Source organism: Sminthopsis crassicaudata, chromosome 1 (genome assembly GCF_048593235.1).
Source record: "Sminthopsis crassicaudata isolate SCR6 chromosome 1, ASM4859323v1, whole genome shotgun sequence".
Taxonomy (NCBI): Eukaryota; Metazoa; Chordata; class Mammalia; order Dasyuromorphia; family Dasyuridae; genus Sminthopsis; species Sminthopsis crassicaudata.
The window spans coordinates 408,838,157-408,860,294 of NC_133617.1; the positions used below are offsets into that span (position 1 = coordinate 408,838,157).

General features: G+C 35.3%; 1 protein-coding gene across 1 annotated transcript in view; it reads left to right on the top strand.

Annotated features, from left to right (window-relative positions):
• PSAT1 (phosphoserine aminotransferase 1) overlaps nt 1-22,138 on the top strand; it is a 49,398-nt gene that overhangs the window by 20,677 nt on the left and 6,583 nt on the right. The window contains exon 7 of the mRNA XM_074280112.1: nt 11,717-11,845. Coding sequence (XP_074136213.1) covers nt 11,717-11,845 — 129 coding nt within the window. The remainder of the gene's footprint in view (nt 1-11,716; nt 11,846-22,138) is intronic.

Here is a 22,138-nt window from a genome sequence, read left to right on the forward strand (position 1 = left end):
GGAGGCCAAGGTTGTCCTCCCAACTCTTGCCCAGATACTAACCTTCATCTGTAACAATTCAGGATCACATTCCTCTGAATAGCATCTGGCATATTCCTTTCAGATGGTGGATTACTGGCTTAATTATCCATCAGACAATCATACTTAGATTCAAAACTCCAAATAATATCAGCTATAGTTTCATTAGTAAGTCTAATTAATCAAAGCTTCAGGTACATTTAACTCTCTAGGATCATGTATCCTAAATAAGTATTACTATAATCTTACATTGACAACAATAATATATTCATCCTAGAAAGTTCACATTTTTACATCTAAGTAGCTGGATTTTAAATTCAGCATTACACAAATCATTTTGCTTTAAGATGCTCAATAACCAATCTGTATCAAAACATGTTCACATATTAACCATGTTCAAAGTGACTACTGTTCTCAGAATCTCTTTAAGCAATGGGAACATCTTTAAAATGGCTCAATAAAATCAATTAAAACTCACATAGAATTTAGAATATTCTAATTTTACATTAAAGAACCCTATCAGAATTCTTCATCCTAAAAAAATGTTAATTCAACTTCCTCCAATCAAGGAGCCCCTCATTTCTAGAAATATAAATAACAGGTACAATACCAATATTAAAAATTCCTCTAAGCAAATTAATCTCCCCTCCAACAAAACATTCCTAATTGCAAAGGCAATGTTAGAGGTTATAAATTGTCCTTAACAGTCCATTCTTGAGGTTCCTCCACAGGTCCTTTAAGCCTGTTGTTCTCAGCCTCCAGACTGTAGTCTTAGTCATCTGTAACATCTGATAAGGTCCTTCCCACTCTGTTTCTTCTAGGACTTAATAAGCATCCATTCTCCTGGAGCTGCAAACTTCAACGGTGTTGTCTAGGTCATCAATCCTTACTTTCTAAGAGCTCAAAGGGATGAGGATGCTGCCAATACATAATTCCTTAAAAACTTATCCTTTTTCCTCCCAAGTAAAAGTAAACTAAACAGCATCTCTCATGGGGACAGTCTCAGAGCCCTTCTGGGGACAGTTCTAATTCTTTCACAAAGCAATAGGCAAACATTTGGTCCAAGGTAATTTAGCTTCTAACAATTTAGTAATCTGTTTCTTAAGAATCTGATTCATTCTTTCCACGTTCCCTGATGAGGGTAGATGCCTTGGTGTATGGAATTGCCACTCAATTTGCAATCTCTCCCCATTATTTCTTATAAAACTTTAGAAATAAAATGTGTTCCTTTATCAGAATTAATAGTCTCTACCAATCCATACTTAGGTGCAATTTGTTCCAATGTTATTCTATTAATCCCTCTTAAAGCAGCATATCCTCACTATATCTCAGTTTCCCCAATGGTATCATTTCATTAAAACCTAACTTGAATATTTTGGAGCCAGGCTCCCTCCCTTCAGAGGGACATCTCCTCATTATCTTTTTCTTTATCTTTATACACATTACACACTTTTCGGATAAAATTTATTTTGCAATTATACATGTTCCTGTATGTCAGATTTTCTAGCTTTTATTTCTTTGTTAAAGGGAGAAAACAAGATAAACTTTAAAAAATGTAAAGTGTATACCACATATCCAGCTGGGCTGACAAAATATTAAAATACAGCTCATACAATTTTTATAAATTACCCAATGTACAATTTAGAAAGCAACATGGTAGCTTAACTATATTTCATCTAATTAGGATATACAAAAATGTGACCTCTTTAGGTAAGTTACTAGAAAATCAGAAGTTGTAACAAAATTAAATGAAATGCAACTTTAAATTTCTAGTAGCAGTACTTTAATATCAATGCACATGTTTCTAAAATCTTGTACCAGAATAAACACATTTACAATTTTAGCATGTACTAGTTAATAGTAATTATATCATATAATTTCAGATTTTGAATTCCCAAAATTTAAGGTGGCAGAAAACTGCCCTTTCAAGTCCATCCACAAGATTTTAAGAAATTATCAGATTCCAGGTACCCGGGGAAGAGGTTGGAGACCCTCAGGTGCTGGCTGCAGGTCTGAGGCCTAGTAACTAGCCCACCCTTCATGCCAGAAATGCTGAGGGTAGGGGGGACATGTCAAAGATGTTGGGGTATCAGTGCAACCCTCAGAAGAGTTCAGGCCAGCTAAGGGCTCCAGTCTTCTCAGGACAGATTCCACAAGCCTTTTCAAGGAAAAATCCTAGAGAGGATTTTTTTTTTTTCCTCTTTTACAGTTTTTCTGAAAGTCTCAAGTTCAGGCCCTCAGAAGTCTTTTAAATTAGGCCTTCTTAAAAATACAATAGACTTAACTTAATTTAGTTGACTGAGAGATAGTGCCAAGCGACTTAAAACTTAGCCTCAAAAACCTCAAAATCTGCTAAAATGTTTTAGCAGTTCTGTAACTCTATTTCTGCAGACCCAAATTGGCCAGTTCTAAGTCCACAGAAAGGTCAGTTTTTACTTTTTGGTGTGACACTTAAAAACTTTCTCTATCTCAAAACTAGTCCTTCTCTATATCTAAAAGCTATTTGCACAAGTCCAATTATGTAAAAAACAAGCGTTTTAAAATCCCAAATAGCCAGATTTTTTTTCCTTTGTAATTTGGCTGACTGAGAAACAGAAGACAAAACACACAGGCTTGCACACACACACGCACACAGAGGGGGGTTCTGAAGCCAAGGCCTAAGGAGCCGGCCCAGGGTGTTGAAAATTCCTTTCGATTTACCCGCAACCCTCCAGGAGGGACAGTTCCTATAAAAGCAGAGCACCTCCCTAAACAAAACAATATTTAATCCCTATGCATTTTGGTACTTCATCCCAATTCTTTCCAAAGAGCTATCTTCCCAGATAGGTTTTCTTTTTAAAGCCAGCCGGATTGTGCCTTTCCCAAGGTTCACTTTATCTTGTACTCTTTTTTTTTTTAATTCATTTTTCCAAATTATCCCCTCCCTCCCTCCACTCCCTCCCCCTCCATGGCAGATAATCCTATACATTTTACATTTGTTACAATATAACCTAGATACAATATATGTGTGTAAATACCATTTTCTTGTTGCACATTAATTATTAGCTTCCGAAGATATAAGTAACCTGGGTAGATAGACAGTAGTGCTAACAATTTACATTCACTTCCCAGTGTTTCTTCTCTGGGTGTAGCTACCTCTGTCCATCATTGATCAACTGGAAGTGAGTTGGCTCTTCTTTATGTTGAAGATTTCCACTTCCATCAGAATACATCCTCATACAGTATCATTGTTGAAGTATATAGTGATCTTCTGGTTCTGCTCATTTCACTCAGCATCAGTTGATTTAAGTCTCTCCAAGCCTCTCTATATTCCTCCTGCTGGTCATTTCTTACAGAGCAATATTATTCCATAACCTTCATATACCACAATTTACCCAACCATTCTCCAATTGATGGACATCCATTCATCTTCCAGTTTCTAGCTACAACAAAAAGAGCTGCCACAAACATTTTGGCACATACAGGTCTCTTTCCACTCTTTAGTATTTCTTTGGGATATAATCCCAATAACAGCAATGCTGGGTCAAAGGGTATGCACAGTTTGATAACTTTTGGGGCATAGTTCCAGATTGCTCTCCAGAATGGTTGGATTCTTTCACAACTCCACCAACAATGTATCAGTGTCCCAGTTTTCCCACATCCCCTCCAACATTCATCATTATTTGTTCCTGTCATCTTAGCCAATTTGACAGGTGTGTAGTGGTATCTCAGAGTGGTCTTAATTTGCATTTCTCTGATCAGTAGTGATTTGGAACACTCTTTCATATGAGTGGAATAATTTCAATTTCATCATCTGAGAATTGTCTGTTCATATCCCTTGACCATTTATTGGAGAATGGTTTGGTTTCCTATAAATCAGGGTCAGTTCTCTATATATTTTGGAAATGAGACCTTTGTCAGAACCTTTCCTTTTAAAAATATTTTCCCAATTTGTTACTTCCCTTCTAATCTTGTTTGCATTAGTTATCTTGTACTCTTTATGGAGAACTTGCTCAAAGTTACTAAAGGAAAATAGGAGAATCTTTATGGAGAATTTTCCCAATAGCAAAGGGAAATTGCAACCTTTTATGGACTTTAACCACCTAAATTCTCCCAATCCCAGTTTCAGTCAATCACCCAGGTGGCTCACCTGTTCTTGGCAGAGGAAAGTATGGAGGGCTCTCCCGGTCTTACCAAGGTTCGTGGGCCTTTCCCAAGGTTCACAGTATCTTATCCACTTGCTTGCCCTCTCAGGATTGTTCCTCACCTGACTGATTTCAGACTTTTCTCAGCTGGCTTTTCTCCCAGACCAAATTAATCCTCTGTCTTTGCTAGCCTACTTCCAATTTTGCTTTCTCTGAGTCTCTCTTCAGGAGTTTACCTGATGGGAGTGAGCTCCTTTCCCCCTCTCAATAATATTTTATTTTTCCTGATACATGTGAAAGTAGTTTTCAGCATTCATTTTTGTTCCACATTTTTCTCCCTCTCTCATCTTTCTCCTTCCCAAGATAGCAAGCAATTTGATATAGGGTCTCAATCCTGTGACAGTTGATGTAAAAGGAGCTCAAATTGTGGATGCCCATCACTTGGGGAATTGCTGAATAAATTATGGTATATGAATGTAATGGAATATTTTTATAGAGCAATAGCTCTATAAAAATGATGAGCAGGCTGATTTCAGAAAAGCCTGGGAAGACTTAACATGAACTGATGCTGAGTGAAGTGAGCAGAACTAAGAGAACATTATTTGATGATCAACTGTGATGGACTTGGCTCTTTTCAACAATGCAGTGATCTGAGGCAATTCCAATAGACTTGGGATGGAAAGTGCACCTCAATCCTGTGAGAGAACTATGGAGACTGAATATTGATCAAAGCATAGTATTTTCACCAATGAGGCAATTTAGAGGTCTTAGTTTTTTTTTTTTTTTTTTTTTTTGTACCCTTTGGCGAAGTTCTTCTCAAACCACTATTTTGAAATACATAAAATATAAGAAAACCAATTTAACTGAAGTATAGTTATCAATGTGTTTTAAAAAAAAAAAAAAATCATGGCCTCCAGGTTAAGAGTACTTCATGTAGCCTGATCTCTTTATTTTACTAATAGGGAAACAGGCACAAAGAGGGGTGTGACTTGATGAAGGTCCCATAGGAAATAAACAGAACTGCTAGTATCCCTTAATCATTTTGGGATTTCAGTTTTCTCTTAATCATGTTTCTTCCACTCTTTAAGAATTAAGATTATTTTGCTTTATGGAGATGATAAAGAAAAAAATAGTAAATATTTTGCATTTTATGTCCTTTTATCTGTTATTAATATTCCTTTTTTTTTTTTTTTTTTTTTTTTTTTTTTTTACCAAGCAGTATATCTCTTTTTTACTTTTCTTATAAGAAAGCTTTTATTATTGTTGTTGTTATTCTGACCTCCTTCTTCTCTTAGTCTCTGCCACTATTCTTAAGATCTTTGCCACTAAGAAGTACTCATTCATGCTTATGGGTCTCTCTCATCTTTTTGTACATGTCCTTTAAAAGTCTAGCCCACTAGATTTTTAAGCATTGTTAAAATTTAGTGGCTTATGTTATTTTCTCTTAGATTCATTGGTGGTTATATCATCAGAATTTCATTTCTGAGAGTCTGCCATCTATCCCTCTTAAGTCCCTATTTCCTTGAGACATCTATTCTTTAAAAATTCTTAGCTTGATAGTCATTAACAAAAACAAAATTTAATCTAAAATAAAGCATGACTGAAAATATTTTTTACAAGTTTTAAAAAAAATATGTAACAACTTTAACAAAACAGTAATGAAAATGTTTCCTTTCCCTACCTCTTCATTCTTTTCTAATTTTTCAAATTTTATTGCTTTTTTATTTTATGCAGCTCTGGTCCAAGCCAATTTTTATAATATTTTTATTTTAAAAGTTTTATTTAGAACCCTCCCCAATCTGAGTTTTTTCCATATAAATCTGCTTTTATTCAATTTATTAATTATAATTTACTAAAGATATTTTTATTTAGTAAAGTAATGATTTTGCCTTTTTCTTCATATGTATTTTATCATTCGTAATTGTCATTTTAGGGTGCAATAATTTTCCATTATATTCATAGACAGCTTGCTTAGCCATTCACCAAAGTTTGACATCCTAGGTTTTTTCCTTTTGCAATTAAAAAAGACAAGCTTTATGGATATTTTTGTATTAATAGTTCTCAAATTCCTTTCCCAACATTTTAAATAAAGTTCTAGCTATAGGATTCCTAAATAAAAGGACATTATTGGTTTTGGAACACTTATTAACCTGTAGTAACATGACTTTCCCCAAAGGTAGTACCATTCTTTTCATTTCATAAACTTTTTGAATTCGAGTCTAAGATATGTATCTGATGTTATCGAATTCCTTGAAAATTACAGATTTCTTATAAATTCCTTAGAGATTACAGGTTTCCTGCGGTTGCTAGAAGGGTCATAATTTAAATGCATAGTAACAGTTCTTTTATATCCATTTCCTCTACCTTGATAGACATTTAAACTTTTTGGTATATTTCCCAAGGGCAAACTCCTTGGGGGAAATCACTTCTGATGAGATCAATTTTTATTTTATTTATGTTTATTACATATTTTAATACTTATTTTAATGAATATTTAAAATTTTTTTGATGGAATGAAGTATGGACCTTTTTCTACAAATGTAGATGGACAATTCATCAAAAGTTTAGATAATTTCAGAGTTTGCCAGGGTCAGATCAATGAGAAACTATTTGCCAAAGGAAGCACTTGAGCTTTCATCCTCCTGACTAGGAGGCTGATTCTTTATCTCCTAAGATAGGCTGAATTTCTTAATTTATTTTTTAAAACTGATTTTTTTTTCTTGGTTGAGTATAATCTAGTCAGTATTTCTGGAAGATTTCTTCAGTGTTTTCATGATATTAAAACAATTGGGATAATACCATATAACTTTGAAACATTTGGATTTTGGAATGTTTTAATTTTTAAAAATTTACATAACTAATGTTATCAAGTTAACCCCTTTGAGTTTTTAGAAAAATGTTTCTAAAATGTGTAAGGATCCTTTCTTGTTTTAGAGAATATAGTGTAGCAAACATAATTAGATTTTTACCAAATGGGACTATCAAATCTAACAAGCATCTGAATTGACAGCTGTTTTTTTGTCATTAGTGATAATCTTACGTAAGAGTTTGGACTGGTTAAACCAGTTTTTTAGGACATCCTCTGAAAGTTGCTTTTTCTTTGTTTTCCCCTTCTGAAAGTAGAATACAGGAAAATTATGTTCTGGTTAGTTGACTTTTTCTACTATAATTCACTTGAAATATCTAGAAGAATATTTTAGTTATTCACATTTAGAAAGTTAAAAGTTATATTATTCACATTTAAAAAGTGAATAGATGAAAATGGAGAAAGGGATGCATCACTAGGTATTATTCCCTCATCATTTTGAGGTAAGTTGTTATTATAAACCTGGAAATTAGAGAACATTCTGTATCATCACATAAAACAGTGTTGTCCTTGAAAATCCACCATTTTGAAAAGATGTAAGGCCTTGGTTAGTTTGCTGTTTTGATAATCAAAACTGAATTTTTAGAAAACTTTGAATACACACATATACACATAGATATGAGTATGTATCTTAATGTTGCAGTGGATATGTGGCTTTCAAATAGTTGATCTATGCATGTTATGTTGCAGTGGATAAGTGGCTGTTATGGTATATATATGGTATACATAGCCATGGTAAATGAATGGATTTTCATTCCATAAGTCTGGGTTCTGGGTTAGAATAAAGAGCCTTATTCTGATATTATTTAACCCATTAGTACTCAGATCTAGGCTCTGCTTTAAATCTACATCCCCAAAGAAATCTTAGGTTGAAAGGTATAATGTTTTAATTTGGGAAATTGATGAATAGAATTGAAGTTGTTAAAAATTTCTCCTCCAAATTCATAACATAATTACTCTAGAGAATTACCCTAGATGAGAATTGGACCCAAACAATGTTTCTGCTGAGACAAATCCAAAGATTTTATTATTTTACCATACTTTTCACAGAAATAAAGACAGATGTAAACAATTGGAGAAATATTGTTTATGGGTAGGCTGAGCCAATATAATAATAATAATTATTATATAATAAATGAATAATAATAAAAATAACCTAAGTTAATTTACTCATTCTGTGCCATACTGATCAAGCTACTAAAGAATTTTCTTATAGAGCAAGAAAAAAATCCTAAGCAATTTTAGGGCAATTAATTTAGCAATTAGGGAGTTGATTTGCAAATGGAATTTTAAGATTGATTACTTAATATGTGTAAAGAGAAAATAATGAACTTTGTAGTTAATAATAATTATCTCTTAAACTTTTTATATTTATCTTGGAGCTTCATGGTAGTCTTCTGACACGGGTAGGGCCAGCATGATTATTCTTGGTTTTACTGATTAGGAAATTGAGGAATTAAATGTTTTGTGTAAGGTTCAATAATTGGCAAGTTGTGAATCTGACCCTCAAACCCAAGCTCTGTGTCCCATGTGCTACTAATTAGACTAAGAAATGTTGAAATGTATTAGGGAGATTTGGGGTCAGATTATAGGACAGTTTAGACATTTTGGGACTATGTAGTACAAGACTTTGTCTTCCCTTGACCCTAAAATATGAAACTGTATATGGCCCTAAGTGGTGTGTGTAGCCCTGGAATATTTTTAAAAATTGTTTGTGTGATGCTCAGAAATTAGGAAAGCCTCAGGAGTAGGGTTGCCGAGACTAGAATTGCTCCTTGAGGATCTTATCTTTATTACACTGTAATCCTCTGGTTCTCAGAGGATACTGCCTCTTGTTCAAGTTGCAAAGAGGCTCAGGTCCCCTAAGAAAGCTGGCGGGGATTATACGGTGGTTTTTAAATATGGAAGCACCTGAAATTCAGATCATCTTCTTCTGTTCTTACTATCTTTTTTCTGCAAGGGGCTGGTCCGGCCCATCTGCTTGTAAAACTCATTTCTTACTCTCGTCTTTGACTCTGAGAACCTCAGTTTCTTTTCAGAGTTTAATCAAAGGCGTCTTCCCTTTTACATGAAGCCTTTTCCTCCAACTCCTAATTCTTTTCCGACTATACTTTTTATATGTATGTATGTATGTATGTGGTAAGCATATACACACATATCCACGTATATACATGTGTGTATGTATTATATATATATGTATATGTAGTGTGCATGTATATATTATCTACATAAATATATGTGTATGTGTGTGTATATATATGTATAATCTATATATGTAGATTTGCATATATACATGATGTGTATTATTTCCCTCTATAGAATGAAAGCCCCTTGGTGTCAAGGAGAGTTTCACTTTTTGACTTTGTACCCTCTGTGTTTGCTACTTAATAAGTTCTTAATAAATGCTCATTGATTGATTGATTAGCAAACCAGTTAGGAGATATAGAACTCCTACTAAAGCTTTCAGAGGGAAGTATCCAAAGGATACTACTAGGAGGAGAATGAGTTGAGATGGGAGGGTGTGTTTACATGTAGCCAGGTTTTATCTTCTAAACATCTAAAAATATCATTGTTAATGGATGATAATAGAAATATCTCATTTATCTAACTTTATTTTATTTTCCCCCAGTTGCACATCAAGAACATTTTTATTTTAGCCTTCATTTTTATAAGATTTTGAGTTACAAAATTTTCTCTCTCTCTTCCTCCTCTCCCCTCTTCCTAAAATGGTAGGCAATTTGGTATAATTCATAATGTGCTATCATGTAAAATGTGTTTCCATATTAGTCACTTGTGAAAGAAGCTTGTCAAAAGGAAAAAAAAATGATAGAGAAAGTGGGAAAAAATTATGCTTTGATTTGCATTCATAGTCCATCAGTTTTTTTTTTCAACTAAAGCTTTATTTTCAAAACATATGCATAGATAATTTTTCAACATTAACCCTTGCAAAACCTTGTGTTTCAGTTTTCCCCCCTTCCCCTAGATAGCAATATATGTTAAACATGGTAGGACTGTGTTAAATCCAATACATGCATACATATTTCCACAATTATCATGCTGCACACGAAAAATCAAATCAATCAGGAAAAAATGAGAAAAAATAAAATGCAATAAATAACAACAAAAAGTGAAAATATTATGGTGTGGTCCACACTCAGTTCCTACAGTCCTTTCTCTGGGTACAGATGGCTCTCTTCATCACAAGATCATTGGAATCCATCAATTTTTAAAATGGATGTAGATAGCATTTTTCTTTGTGAGACCTGTGAGTCCTTTGTACTTGTCTTGGATCATTGTGTTGCTGAGAAGAGCCAAGTGTCTCACGATATTTCTGATAACTATATATAATGTTGTCTTAGTTCTGTTCATTTCACTTTACCTCAGTTACCTCAGTCTAATTTTTTTCTGAAATCTGCCTGTTCATATTTCTTATTGTACAGTAGTATTCCATTACATCTATTTACCACAGTTTGTTGTAGAGCTACTAAAGAGAATGTGCTTGCAAATGCCTGGACTTCACTGCATCCCTACTCTGTTTTTTTCCCTAAAACAAGTTGGTGTTTTACCATTGTCTTTAAGGACAAATAGCAAAAATGTGCCATCTCTCTCTTTAAAAAAACAAAAAACAAACAAACAAAAAACCACCAGAGCTTTTCAAGATTAGAGTGGGTCCCTGGAGATATTTATTCAATCAATTCATAAATGTTCGAAATAGTGTTGCTTTTGTTTCCTATTCTATAAAATTCCCTTTCCTACCAGGAAATGCCTAAAACTAAGAGACCTGGGTATGAATCTTGTCTCCAAAACCCCCAGATGGGTAACCAATGATAAGCCTCAATTTTTATATCTGTAAACTGGGAACAATAGTATTTGTGTTGTCTACTACAGGAATGTTACAAGAAAGATCTTTGTAAATCTTTGAGTTCCATAAGGCTCAAATTATTATTATTATTATTATTATTATTATTATTTATCAGTAGTTATGATAGCAATAATATAGCAATAATGGTAGGGTAGTAGTAATAGTGGGAGTAATAGTAATAGTGGTTATGGTGTGTTAATAGTGGTGGAAGTAGTAATAATAGTGATACAAGTATGGTAGTAGTAATAGTGGTAGTGGTAGTAGAAACAGGAGTAATGGAATAGTAGTAATAATAGTAGTGATAGAAATGTGGTAGTAGTAGTAGTAGAAATAGTGGGAATAATAGAGTAATGGTAGTAAAAGTAGTATTGTAGTAAATTGATTTATTTTTAATACACATTGCTTTATCAATCATATTGGAAGGGAAAATCAGAGCAAAAGGAAAAAAACATGGGAGAGATAAAAAAACAACAAAAAAAAAAACAGAAAAAAGTGAACATAGCATGTATTGATTTACATTCAGTCTCCTTAGTTCTTTTTCTGGATGTAGATGGTGTTTTCTGTCCAAAGCTTATTGGGATTGCTTTGAATCACTGAACCACTGAGAAGAACCAAGCCTTTCATAGTTGACCATCGCACTTTCTTGCTGTTATTGTGTACACTGTGTTCCTGGTTCTGCTTATTTCGCTCAGCATCAGTTCATGTAAATCTTTCCAAAGTAGGAGTAATAGTAGGGATGGTAATAATATTTTTAGGACTTTCAGGCAGTGGAAAGTAAATATGTATTTTTAATCCTTTTTTGCTTGTAAGAACTAAACTAATTAACTTCTTTTGTCATTATTTCAGCATCTATATCATGGGTTTGGTCCTGGAATGGATTAAAAACAATGGTGGTGCTGCAGCTATGGAGGAACTGAGCCGAATCAAATCTCAAATGATTTATGATATCATTGATGAATCCCAAGGATTCTATGTGTAAGTTGATATGATCTTATTTTGTGTCTGTTAATTTAAAAGTCCGTGTATGTGATACCACATCGTTTATTTGATATTAATGTCACCACTAGCATCAATGACAAACATTTTTTAATTAAGTGCTCACAATCCTTTGGGGAAAAAGAATTAATCCTTTCCTTCCTTGACTTCCTGAGATATTAGAAAATCATCCTTGTCAAGTTGTTTAGCTCTATTGCCACTTAAAACTAATTTTTTTTTTTTTTACCAGAAGTGAGCATTAAAATTTGTTCTGTTTTTCTGTATTCATAGGATTTTTTCCCTTAAAGTTAAAAGAAATCATTAAATTCTCATACCCACAGTAATGTCTGTGATTGATAGAAAATGTCACTTATTTGTAAATAAGTGATCTTGTGTAAATCGCCATTCATATTAAGGAAAGAGAAGGGGAGAAAGTCTCATGGACAAAACTTAATTCAAATGAGATTTATTGAATGATATTTTTTCCAGCCAATAGCCCTGTGCCAGGATGGCTGGAGATAGTTGTTGTTAAGTCATATCCAGCCCTTAGTGACTCTTTTGGGGGTTTTCTTGGTGAAAATACTGAAGCAGTTTTTCAATTTCTTCTCTAGTGGATTAAAACAGAGATTAAGTGACTGCACTGTCACAAAGCCAGTCAGTATCTGAGGCTGGATTTGAACTCAGATCTTCCTTACTCCAGCATTCTGGCCACTGGGCTGCCTAACTCACTGCCTATCTAGGTTGGAGAGAGAAGGTACTGTCAGTCTTCATGTCTGTGTCAGACCAACATATGGAAAAGAAAGTTGAAGGGCAGAGAAGGCAGGAGCTCCAAAAATGGTTTCCCAGCTTTCCCTCTGTTGTGCAGGAAAGATCACATATTCTCATGTGTATTACTGGTGTAGTGTGTTACCAGTTTTTCTAAACTGAGAGAAAAATCTGTGTTTTGTGAAACTTTTCCAGCCCCCAGAAGCTTGTTTTTAGACATTGATGGCTAAGATGATATGACAAAACCAGATAGGAGAGAAGCATATCCCAGATATCCCTAGGGTATGGATAGCTAATAATAAGGCACAGGAAAAATGTGTTCTGTTTGGGGCAAAATAGGCCAGTTTACGTGAAGAGGATTAATGAACAATGACCTGAAAAGGTAAGCTGGAACCAGGGTCAGAAAGGACTTTAAATGTGACCCCAGGGAAGTTTCTTATTATACTGTAATGGAAGGAGACTAACATTCTCACATTTTCTTCAGCTGTAGCATCAAACAGGAAGCCTCACCTATTTAAGAGTAAAATATCACCAAAATTTTTTGAAAGGAAGATTATGAAAATTAAATTGATAATGACGTTTGAACACCTAACTTGTCATTTTAACACATTTTCTTATGCTCCATTGCCAGTGAGCAAAAGTAATCAGCCAACAGATACTTGTTAACATACCAGCAAATGAATTTTTTTTTCCTGGTTATCACCAACTACTATACTTGGATTGGATTAAAGGGCATTTTTCATAGAAAAATTTCTCTTTCCTTCATCACTAATTCTACACTGCTTTCAAGTACTTGAAGTAATAATGAATAAATAAATACATGAAGAAGTATTTATTAAGGACTTACTATTTGTCAAAAAACTATATTCCAAGCACTTGGGATACAAATAGAAAAAGTGAGACAATTTTCTTTCAAGGAGCTCATTCTTTAATTGGGAGAGATAACATATAAAAAGGGATTCACGGTCAGGGTTAATGTTATGGATCAGCCAGTAAGATGGCAGTGCCCAGTAGTTAGAAGGGCATATCACAACACCAGGGCACATGAAGGACCTTATGATAAAGCAATTGGCAGGCTGGTCATTTTCTTTCTTTTTTTCCCCCTGAGGCTGGGGTTAAGTGACTTGCCCAGGGTCACACAGCTAGGAAGTGTTAAGTGTCTGAGACCAGATTTGAACTCAGGTCCTCCTGAATTCAAGGTTGGTGCTCTATCCACTGCGCCACCTGGCTGCCCCTCAAGGCTGGTCATTTTCCATTTTACCAGAAGGATTATTCCTAGCTTGGCATTAGCCACCATGTCACTTTTCTTGCCCAACTGCCCTAGTTGGGTCTTGGTGACCCCGGGGATAAAGGGATGGGGACTGGGAGGAGATATCGGTTTCATTTGTATGATATACTGTTGTTATATAGAATATCCTCTTTGCCATTATTGTATTCAAATGGATCTGTGATCTCATTAATATAGGTGTTACTACCAATAATATAGATTACATTCCATCCATTCTTGACCCTCCCAAGCTACTCTTGCCAAGCCCTCTCTTTAGTTCATTACAGGTCTTGCCAAGCCCTCTCTTTAGTTCATTACAGGGCATATACTCAAGGACATGTATCTTAATTGTCTTTGGATGGTGATGATTTATGGTAATTGAAGCCATAATTAATTTACCAACTTTGTATAATGCTTTATGATTAATTCATGCATGGGTTTTCCAATTTGTAATAACATTATACAATTTTTGGCACTTTAAAATTTATAAAACTCTTTTAATATAACACTATCATGAGGTGGTTAATTCAAATATAATTGTTCCTTCTTTGAACTTGGGGTGGCTGAAGCCCCGAGGTTAAGGGGCATATCTGCACTTCCATGGCTGGTAAGAATTAGAACCAGAAATTCTGAGGCAGCATAAGTGCTCTTTCCCATTATGCTCTGATTTTATAGATTATCTATAGCAGATTTTTAATCTGAGTTTGACATCTTCTACTGCTGGAATGTCTTTGGGCTGTTGTTACCTCATGTGCATCCAGAGAAGTGCAGATGAATTTAGCAGTTAGTCAAATTAAAAACAGTGATGCATTCTGAAACCCGTTTCTTTTGGGGGCAGGGAGGATGGGAGGAAATCACCTGTACCAAAGCTACTCTTCTTGCCTTTAGCTCATATAATCATTTGTTGTAAAAGAAAACCTTAATCAGTCTTAAAGAAAACTTGTGGGTTTCCATTGGCAAAGGGTAAAGTCAATAACATTTATTTGAAGAGGTAACAAAATTGTGTTCTATTCCTTTTGCCATCTGCCTAACATCTTCATAATGGTCCGGTCACAGAGCAACTTGCACAAAGTGGGAATTCAGAAAGGAATAGAAAAAAGCAGATAGGAAGAAAAGGCATGGGAAAGAACTAAGATAGAAGAGAAAGGATAAAAGGAAAAGGTGTAAACAAACTCCAAGGAAGTTGAGCTTGTAAGTTCAGAAGACAAGATGTCTCTTACCATTGAAAAAAACTAAACAAAAGAACTTTCTTTTTCCCTTTAAAATAGGGGTCTAAGAATTTTTGTTTTTAAATATTTTGAAATAAGTTTCAATATATTTGAAAACCTCATTCTGAGAAGAGGTTTCACCAGACTGCCCAAGGGGTCCAGGACACAAAAAGAGAAGGTTTGCTCTCCAGAATCCACCCCATTCTATGTGGATAGACTTTTATGTTCTTATGCTGGAGATATCTATCAGAAGCACCTGTTTCATTATTTAGGCTTTAATTGCCACTCTTGGGATACCTTTTACCTGATATTTGCTCCTTAAGAGAGTAAACTGCTTTCTGTATCACAAGATGGAGTGTAACTTTCCTCACATTAACTCTGTTAACTTTGTTTTGGGGACAAATTAGGTATCTGCAGCCAATTATTTATGAAATCAAATACTCAATTAAACGATATATTTTCACTGACCTTTATTTAAATGCCCATCACTTTGCTGGTGCTGCAGAGGAATCATGAGATTGAATTACTGCCCTTAAAAGGTTTATAGTTATAAATTATATATTTACATTTAGGAGGGACCTTAAAGGTCATCTGTTCCAATCCCCTCATTTTACAGAAAACCCAGGGCTAGAAAATGGCAGAGCCATTTAATCATCCAGTATCTATAAATCTAGCATTCCCCCGCACTGTGTCAGCTTAACAAGCCCATTATTAGACATTGGAATTTGTGGAACTTATTTAGGAGTTTAAAGTTAGGGGAAAATTGTATTGTCTTGGAGCAAACAGAAAATTTTGTGGTGGAGATGGAAAATGAACTGGGTCTTGATGGATAAGTAGGATGTGTATAGTGAAGAGGATGGTTGGGGGATTCCAAGAAGATAAATCTAAAGAAGTAGGAATACTAAATCTAGCACACATTGGGGTCAGAAGGTTGTAGACCTAATTAAGTGGAGACTTCATGATGGGTATTGTAATAGGTTAAAATGATAAGGTCTCTAGCCCACCAGTACTCTTATTTCTACCTTCCCTAGGGCCTGATGTTGAGTGACCATCCTAGACATTCATTAACCTGGACCTGTTTCTCCAAAAGCTATTAGACAAATATAGTTACTATAAAGCTTTTAGTGACAAAGCAAAATTAGAAGCAGGAATTTGACCCTGATCTTTATTACCTGTTTATATATCTATAGCTTTACTCTAAGTGGGAAAATGTGGGCTCTTGGAATGATACAGTCGCTAATTTTACCCTCATTATATCCTGAGACCTTTTTAGATTTTTGCATTCTTTGCAACAAAAGTCTAAGAAAATCATTTGGGAATATAAAAGTTTAATCCACTTACCCTTGAATTTACCTTCTGCTGATGGGTAGTGACCAATTGTAAAGGGTACAGTGCTCATGATGATAATTGAACCATTGATTTACTCCAAGCATGCTTAATTCCCTGAAACTTTCTCATGGCTCTTACCTTGAAAACCTAATTCACTCTTGTCTCCCAATCTCTTTGAAATTCTACCTCCCCAACATGTTCTCCCCCTACCCAACACATACACACACACACACACACACACACACACACACACACACACACACACACACACACACTCACTCACTCACTTTTTTCCCCTTAAGACCTTTTCTCCCAGAATAAAAATGTTACTAGAATGGTTCTTCCAAATGCTCATTTTAGAAGCCCCTAATTTCATTCAAACAATGCCATTAAACTTTTTTTGTCTTAAAACACTTTGCTTTTTTGCAGAAAGCAAACTTTTTTCTATTGGCAATACTTTGTTCTCCCCTCTTCTCTGCTGTCATGTTGGACTTCCTTTAATGTATTATTTTTAAAGAAATAGACAATTAAAGGGAAAAGACAACATGTTTTTCTAAAAACAGCATATGGAAAAAAAATATGTAAAGGACTAGGGAATGATTCTGGAAAAGGCCGATATTTTGGGAAAAGGTAGAAAAAATGAAATTTAAAAAGAATAGATGGATTGTAGAGGGAGGGAAATCTGAGCACCGTTTTTTCCATTAGGTACCTTAACAGACTACAGTTAAGATTTTCATTCTTTGGTAGGCAGCTATCAATTTAAGGAACAATTTTGTCCTGAGACCTTTGTCTCCTTAGGATATCACCATCCATTCAGGTTTCTGTACCTATATACAATGTTATTCTACAATTCATTTCATCTTATATAAGATAAACTATAAGCATTTTTTTTCAATTTCTAAGCACTTCTGTCTCATAACATTAATAATGAATAACAGTTGACATTTGTCTAGCACTTTAAAGTTGGTAAAGCACTTTACATCCTTTAAATCATTGTAATATCACAAAAATCCTGTGATATGTGTTGCCATTTTACAAATGGGCAAATAGACCAAAAAGTTAAGGAACTTGCCCAGAGTTACTCAATTTGTAAGTATAAGTAGGATTCAAACATAGATTTTTCTGAATGCAATTTACCAATCCATCTCCTATGTCATACTCTACTCAAAATATTCTTGAAAAAGTATTCTTGTGACAAAAATAGATTGCTATTGTTGATGTCACCTTAAAGTGACCAGTGCTTAAGTTCCTGGAAACTCCAGTGTTTCCCTGAATTTACCTAGAGCTGCTTTGAAATGTCACTGTTTTCTCTCTATGTAGGAGACAATACAGATAATCTAACCCCTAAGAGAGATATGAACAAATATGCTCCAACCAAGAGATAGATTTTTGGATGCCAGGTGCAATCAGCACCCCCTTCTTGCTATTGACTTTTTAATTAGGAAAGAGAGACTACAGTCCATTTCAGTGACCAGGGATGGATGTTGACTGGGAAGCCCAGTTCTCAGGGAGTTCATCAAGAACAAGAATCCCCAGTTAGGCCATTATTTCTAGATTATATAGTAACCTTAGTAGTAGTTCATGGACTAGAATGGAGGCTCATTTCTATATCCATGATGTCCTTGTGTTTTTTCTACTGTCCAGTTCAAATAGCCCAAACTTCCAAGCCATTTTTATAGTAATTTTGAAATCTCTTTAATATCTTTTTAAAAAAATTAAAATAAAAAATTAAGACAAAAATGGCAAAATAAAAAATAGTACAAAACTGTGACATATATAATGTCAGATTTTTTTCCTTCTCTATGTATATGAGACATAGAATATATAGTGAAATGTATAACACACAAAGATCGTTGTAGTTTGTCCTTTATTCTGGAAAAGGACCATGACATCACAGAGGTGATTCCATGACATGCAAGTCAGTTGGATTTCACGGAGGGAGGGTTGTACAAGGTCCCCTGCTTCACTTTTCCCTCCAGAACCATCTGGGTCCAGGGGCAAGATAATGATCAGGACAACTGGAGATGGCCCTGGATGAAATGAGAGACCTTGGTCTTTTCAAGCTAAGGCCTTCAAGTCTCAGTTTGATTGAGGACTCACCCATTGAGTGATTAAGATTAGATAGGACATTGAGAATATACACATATACATAAATGTAATTTATATACATATATAATATGTGTGCAATATAGGATATTAATATCCTATACTCATAATCTCCCACCTCTGCAAAAAAAGTGGGACAAAGTACCTTCTTGTATTCAGAGATCAAGGAAAGAAACCACAAATGTTCATCCCCCAGAAGAGGAGACTTGAAGGTAATTGTGGTTTTCAAATATTTAAAAGGTTTTCATATGGAAAAGGAATTAGCTTTATTCTTCTTGTACCCAGAGGGTAGAAGTGGAACTAAGAAAGGATGAATGATGTCACCTCAGTATTAGAAAGAATTTAACAATCAGAGTAATCCAGAATTGGAATTGACTATCTTGGTAGGTGGTTAACTCCCCATTACTGATAGCGTTCAGGTTAGCCTTAGATGACCATTTCTTGATGATATTCTCGAGGATTCCCATTTTTGGAAAATGAATCCCCAGGTCATTTCTAAATTTTATATTCTTTGAACTCAGGATTCATTCTGGTACCTGTTTTTGCTTCTTGGATATTCTTCCCTTAGAATGGAAATTAGCATGGATGGATGCACTTACCACAGACCCCTTGGAAAGTATTTTTCTGTGTACTTTCTTACATAATTCTGAGGGAGCTTCATAGAGGAAAAGGATTTCCAGTAGGACCATTATTTGTAGATTCCCAGTGAACTTGGCAATAGTTGTTAGTATGAGGGAATAATGTGCTCTCACGTGCATGATTCCCATGAGTTCACCCCACTGCCTTGTTCAAATAGTCCAAAATGGTCCCAAGCCCTTAGAGAAATGCTGAGTCCCAAATTTCCCATTTTCCGATTCTCACCTTCTTGAGTCAGTACAAATCCTGTAATTCTTCTGCTTTTTCACCTACAAGTTCCCCTGGGATGCTGCTTTCTCTTTACACCTTCCTCCTACTGATTTCACTTTGATATTCCAGGGAGTTTAAGCACATTATTCAGAGATGAATGGAACTCCGCGGCATCAACTCTTAGGAGTTTTATGAGACACAAACACACCAGTGCCAGCCAGTTAGGAAACTACATAACACCCATGGAAAAGTTACTGAAGGGGTAACTTAGGGAAGCTGAGAGAAGGAGGCAGATCCTCCCATTGTTGGGCTGCCCTTTTTCCTTCTGTTTTTGCTGCTCACACCTAAAGGACAGTTCCTGAGTCCAGCGCTCTCTTTTAGTTTGGATTTTAAGCTAGAATGACCTTAGAGGTCATTACCTCCAATCGCCTCATTTTCCAGATGAGAAAGCTGGGGTTTAGAGCTTTTCAGAGACTTGCCTGGTTTTACATGGCTAATAGACATGAATAAGTCCCAAGCCTTCTGTTTTGGTCTTTACAAGGAAAGAAATGGTATCAAGTAGGGTCTGTGCTTAGAATTTTTGTGAAGGCTCTCAAACCTCCCTCCCCCCACCTCAATCTAGTATGTACTTCTGCTTCTTGAGTCCATTATACCTCTGCCAGGAAGTGTAGGTAGTGTCTTTCCTCATAAAGCCTCTGGAGCCTTGCTTGGTCTTAGATTGACCAATCAAGGTACTTAAATCTTCCAAAGTTAATTCCAGGATTGTTGCTGCATAAGAGTCTCCTGGTTCTGCTCACTTTACTCTGCATCAGTTCATAAAGGTCTATGTCATTTTTCATGGTGGCTGCAGTAGTATTCACCTACATTAATGTACCATAATTTTTTTTTAGCTATTCTCCAATTTCTGGGCATCTTGTTAACTTTCCAATTTTTTGCTACCTAGAAAAAGAACTATTATAATTTTTTTGTACATACAAGTCATTTTCTCTCTTTAGAGCATAGTCTTTCATAGTTGAATTTTTGGGCATAGTTCCATGATGTCTGGACTATTTCACAGCTTCATCCACAGTGCACTAGTTTTTTTTTTTGTTTTGTTTTGTTTTTTTTTTTTTGTTTGTTTGTTTGTTTTCCAGAGGCAATTGAGGTTAAGTGACTTGCCCAGGGTCACACAGCCAGGAAGCCTTAAGTGTCTGAGGTCACATTTGAACTTGGGTCCTCCTGACTCCAAGACTGGTGCTCTATCCACTGCGCCACCTAGCTTCCCCAGTGTACTAGTTTTAAAGTGGTCAGTTTTAAAGCTAAAAGCTCAAAGGCTTTGGAAAATAACAGAAAATATTGTCTGGTTAAATCCAAAGGAACTCTGGTTAATTTCTGCTATTACATGATTTTTCTAATTTTGCTTATCTAGAAATGAATCTCAGAATCTCTCATTTCTTAATCTCAATATCCAAGGGAGTTTGGATGTCTCTTGTTGCTTTGGGAGTCCTGCCTAGAGAGCAGACTGATCTTTAGTTTTCTGAAGCAGATCACACTATTTCTCCCTCCTCTCTTTCTCTGGGTCATGTCTATAGTCCAGAAATATTCCCCCCACGTGCATCAGCATGGCAGTTAAGTACACAATTTGGAGCTGCCTGGAAAAGCTACCTAAGTCAGAGATCCCTGACTTAGTGTGGATATTCTTATCAGTATAGATCAAGACATCTTAATCCATGACTTCATGAGTTAGTTACTATAGCCTCTGCCTCCCAGAGTTGTCATTGGGAAAAAATGAGAATATTTATAAAGTGCTTTGTACATCTTAAAGTAGCAGATAAATGTTGCTGTTATTATTTAGTCATTATAAAAGCAACTGGGCGGCAGAGTGGACTTAGACTGTGTTCAGATCCTGCCCCAGATACTTATTAGCTGTGTGACCTCAGACAAGTATGTTACTTAACCTCGATATGCCTCTGCTTTTTCATTTGTAAAATGGGGATAATAGCGCTTACCTTCCAGGGTTGAGAGGATCAAATGAGGTAATATTAATAAAATGTTTTACAAATCTTAAAATGCTATTTAAATGCTAGCTATTTATCACCATCATCATCATCACTACCCAGAAAATTCACTCTCTAGTAGCTAGATTCTATCAATAAGCTTCATGAATGTCGCCAGTTTGGATTGGGGATGGCAATTCATTTCCTGGCTCATGCCCTAGGGCTTTTCCAGCTATATAGGACCTGCCATAACTCAAACTTATTGATGCATCCTCTAAGAGCCCTGGGCTGACTTTCATGCAATGGTCATAGCTCAGTGTCGTACTATGGTAGTGTTACATCCCCTTTGCTAGGCTAGAATGTGCAATAGTGATTGGTAACTTTTTTTTTTTTTTATACTGGGACCCTTTGTAACTTTCTTTGGATCCCATTGTCTTTCAATGTATGTGGCCACTTTAAAAAAAAAAAAGTTTATTGGTGTTTTCTGCTATTTTGTTCCAGTAATTTCCCTAAATACCCCTTTTTTGACTGAACTCAGTCAGTTGGGAGTAAAGGAGTAAAAGAAAAAACAAACCTAGTCCGTTCTGATAGCAAATGTAGCCTTCTCCATTCCCAGTTCCTCATCTATAAAATGAACTGGAGAAGAAAATGGCAAACTACTCTTCTAGCATCTTTGCCAAGAAAACTCCAAAAGGAGTCACAAAGATTCAGCCACAACTGAATACCACTAAATAAATAAGAAAACATCTACATAGCTCTTGCAGGTTTGCAAAATGATTTACATGGGCTGTCTCAA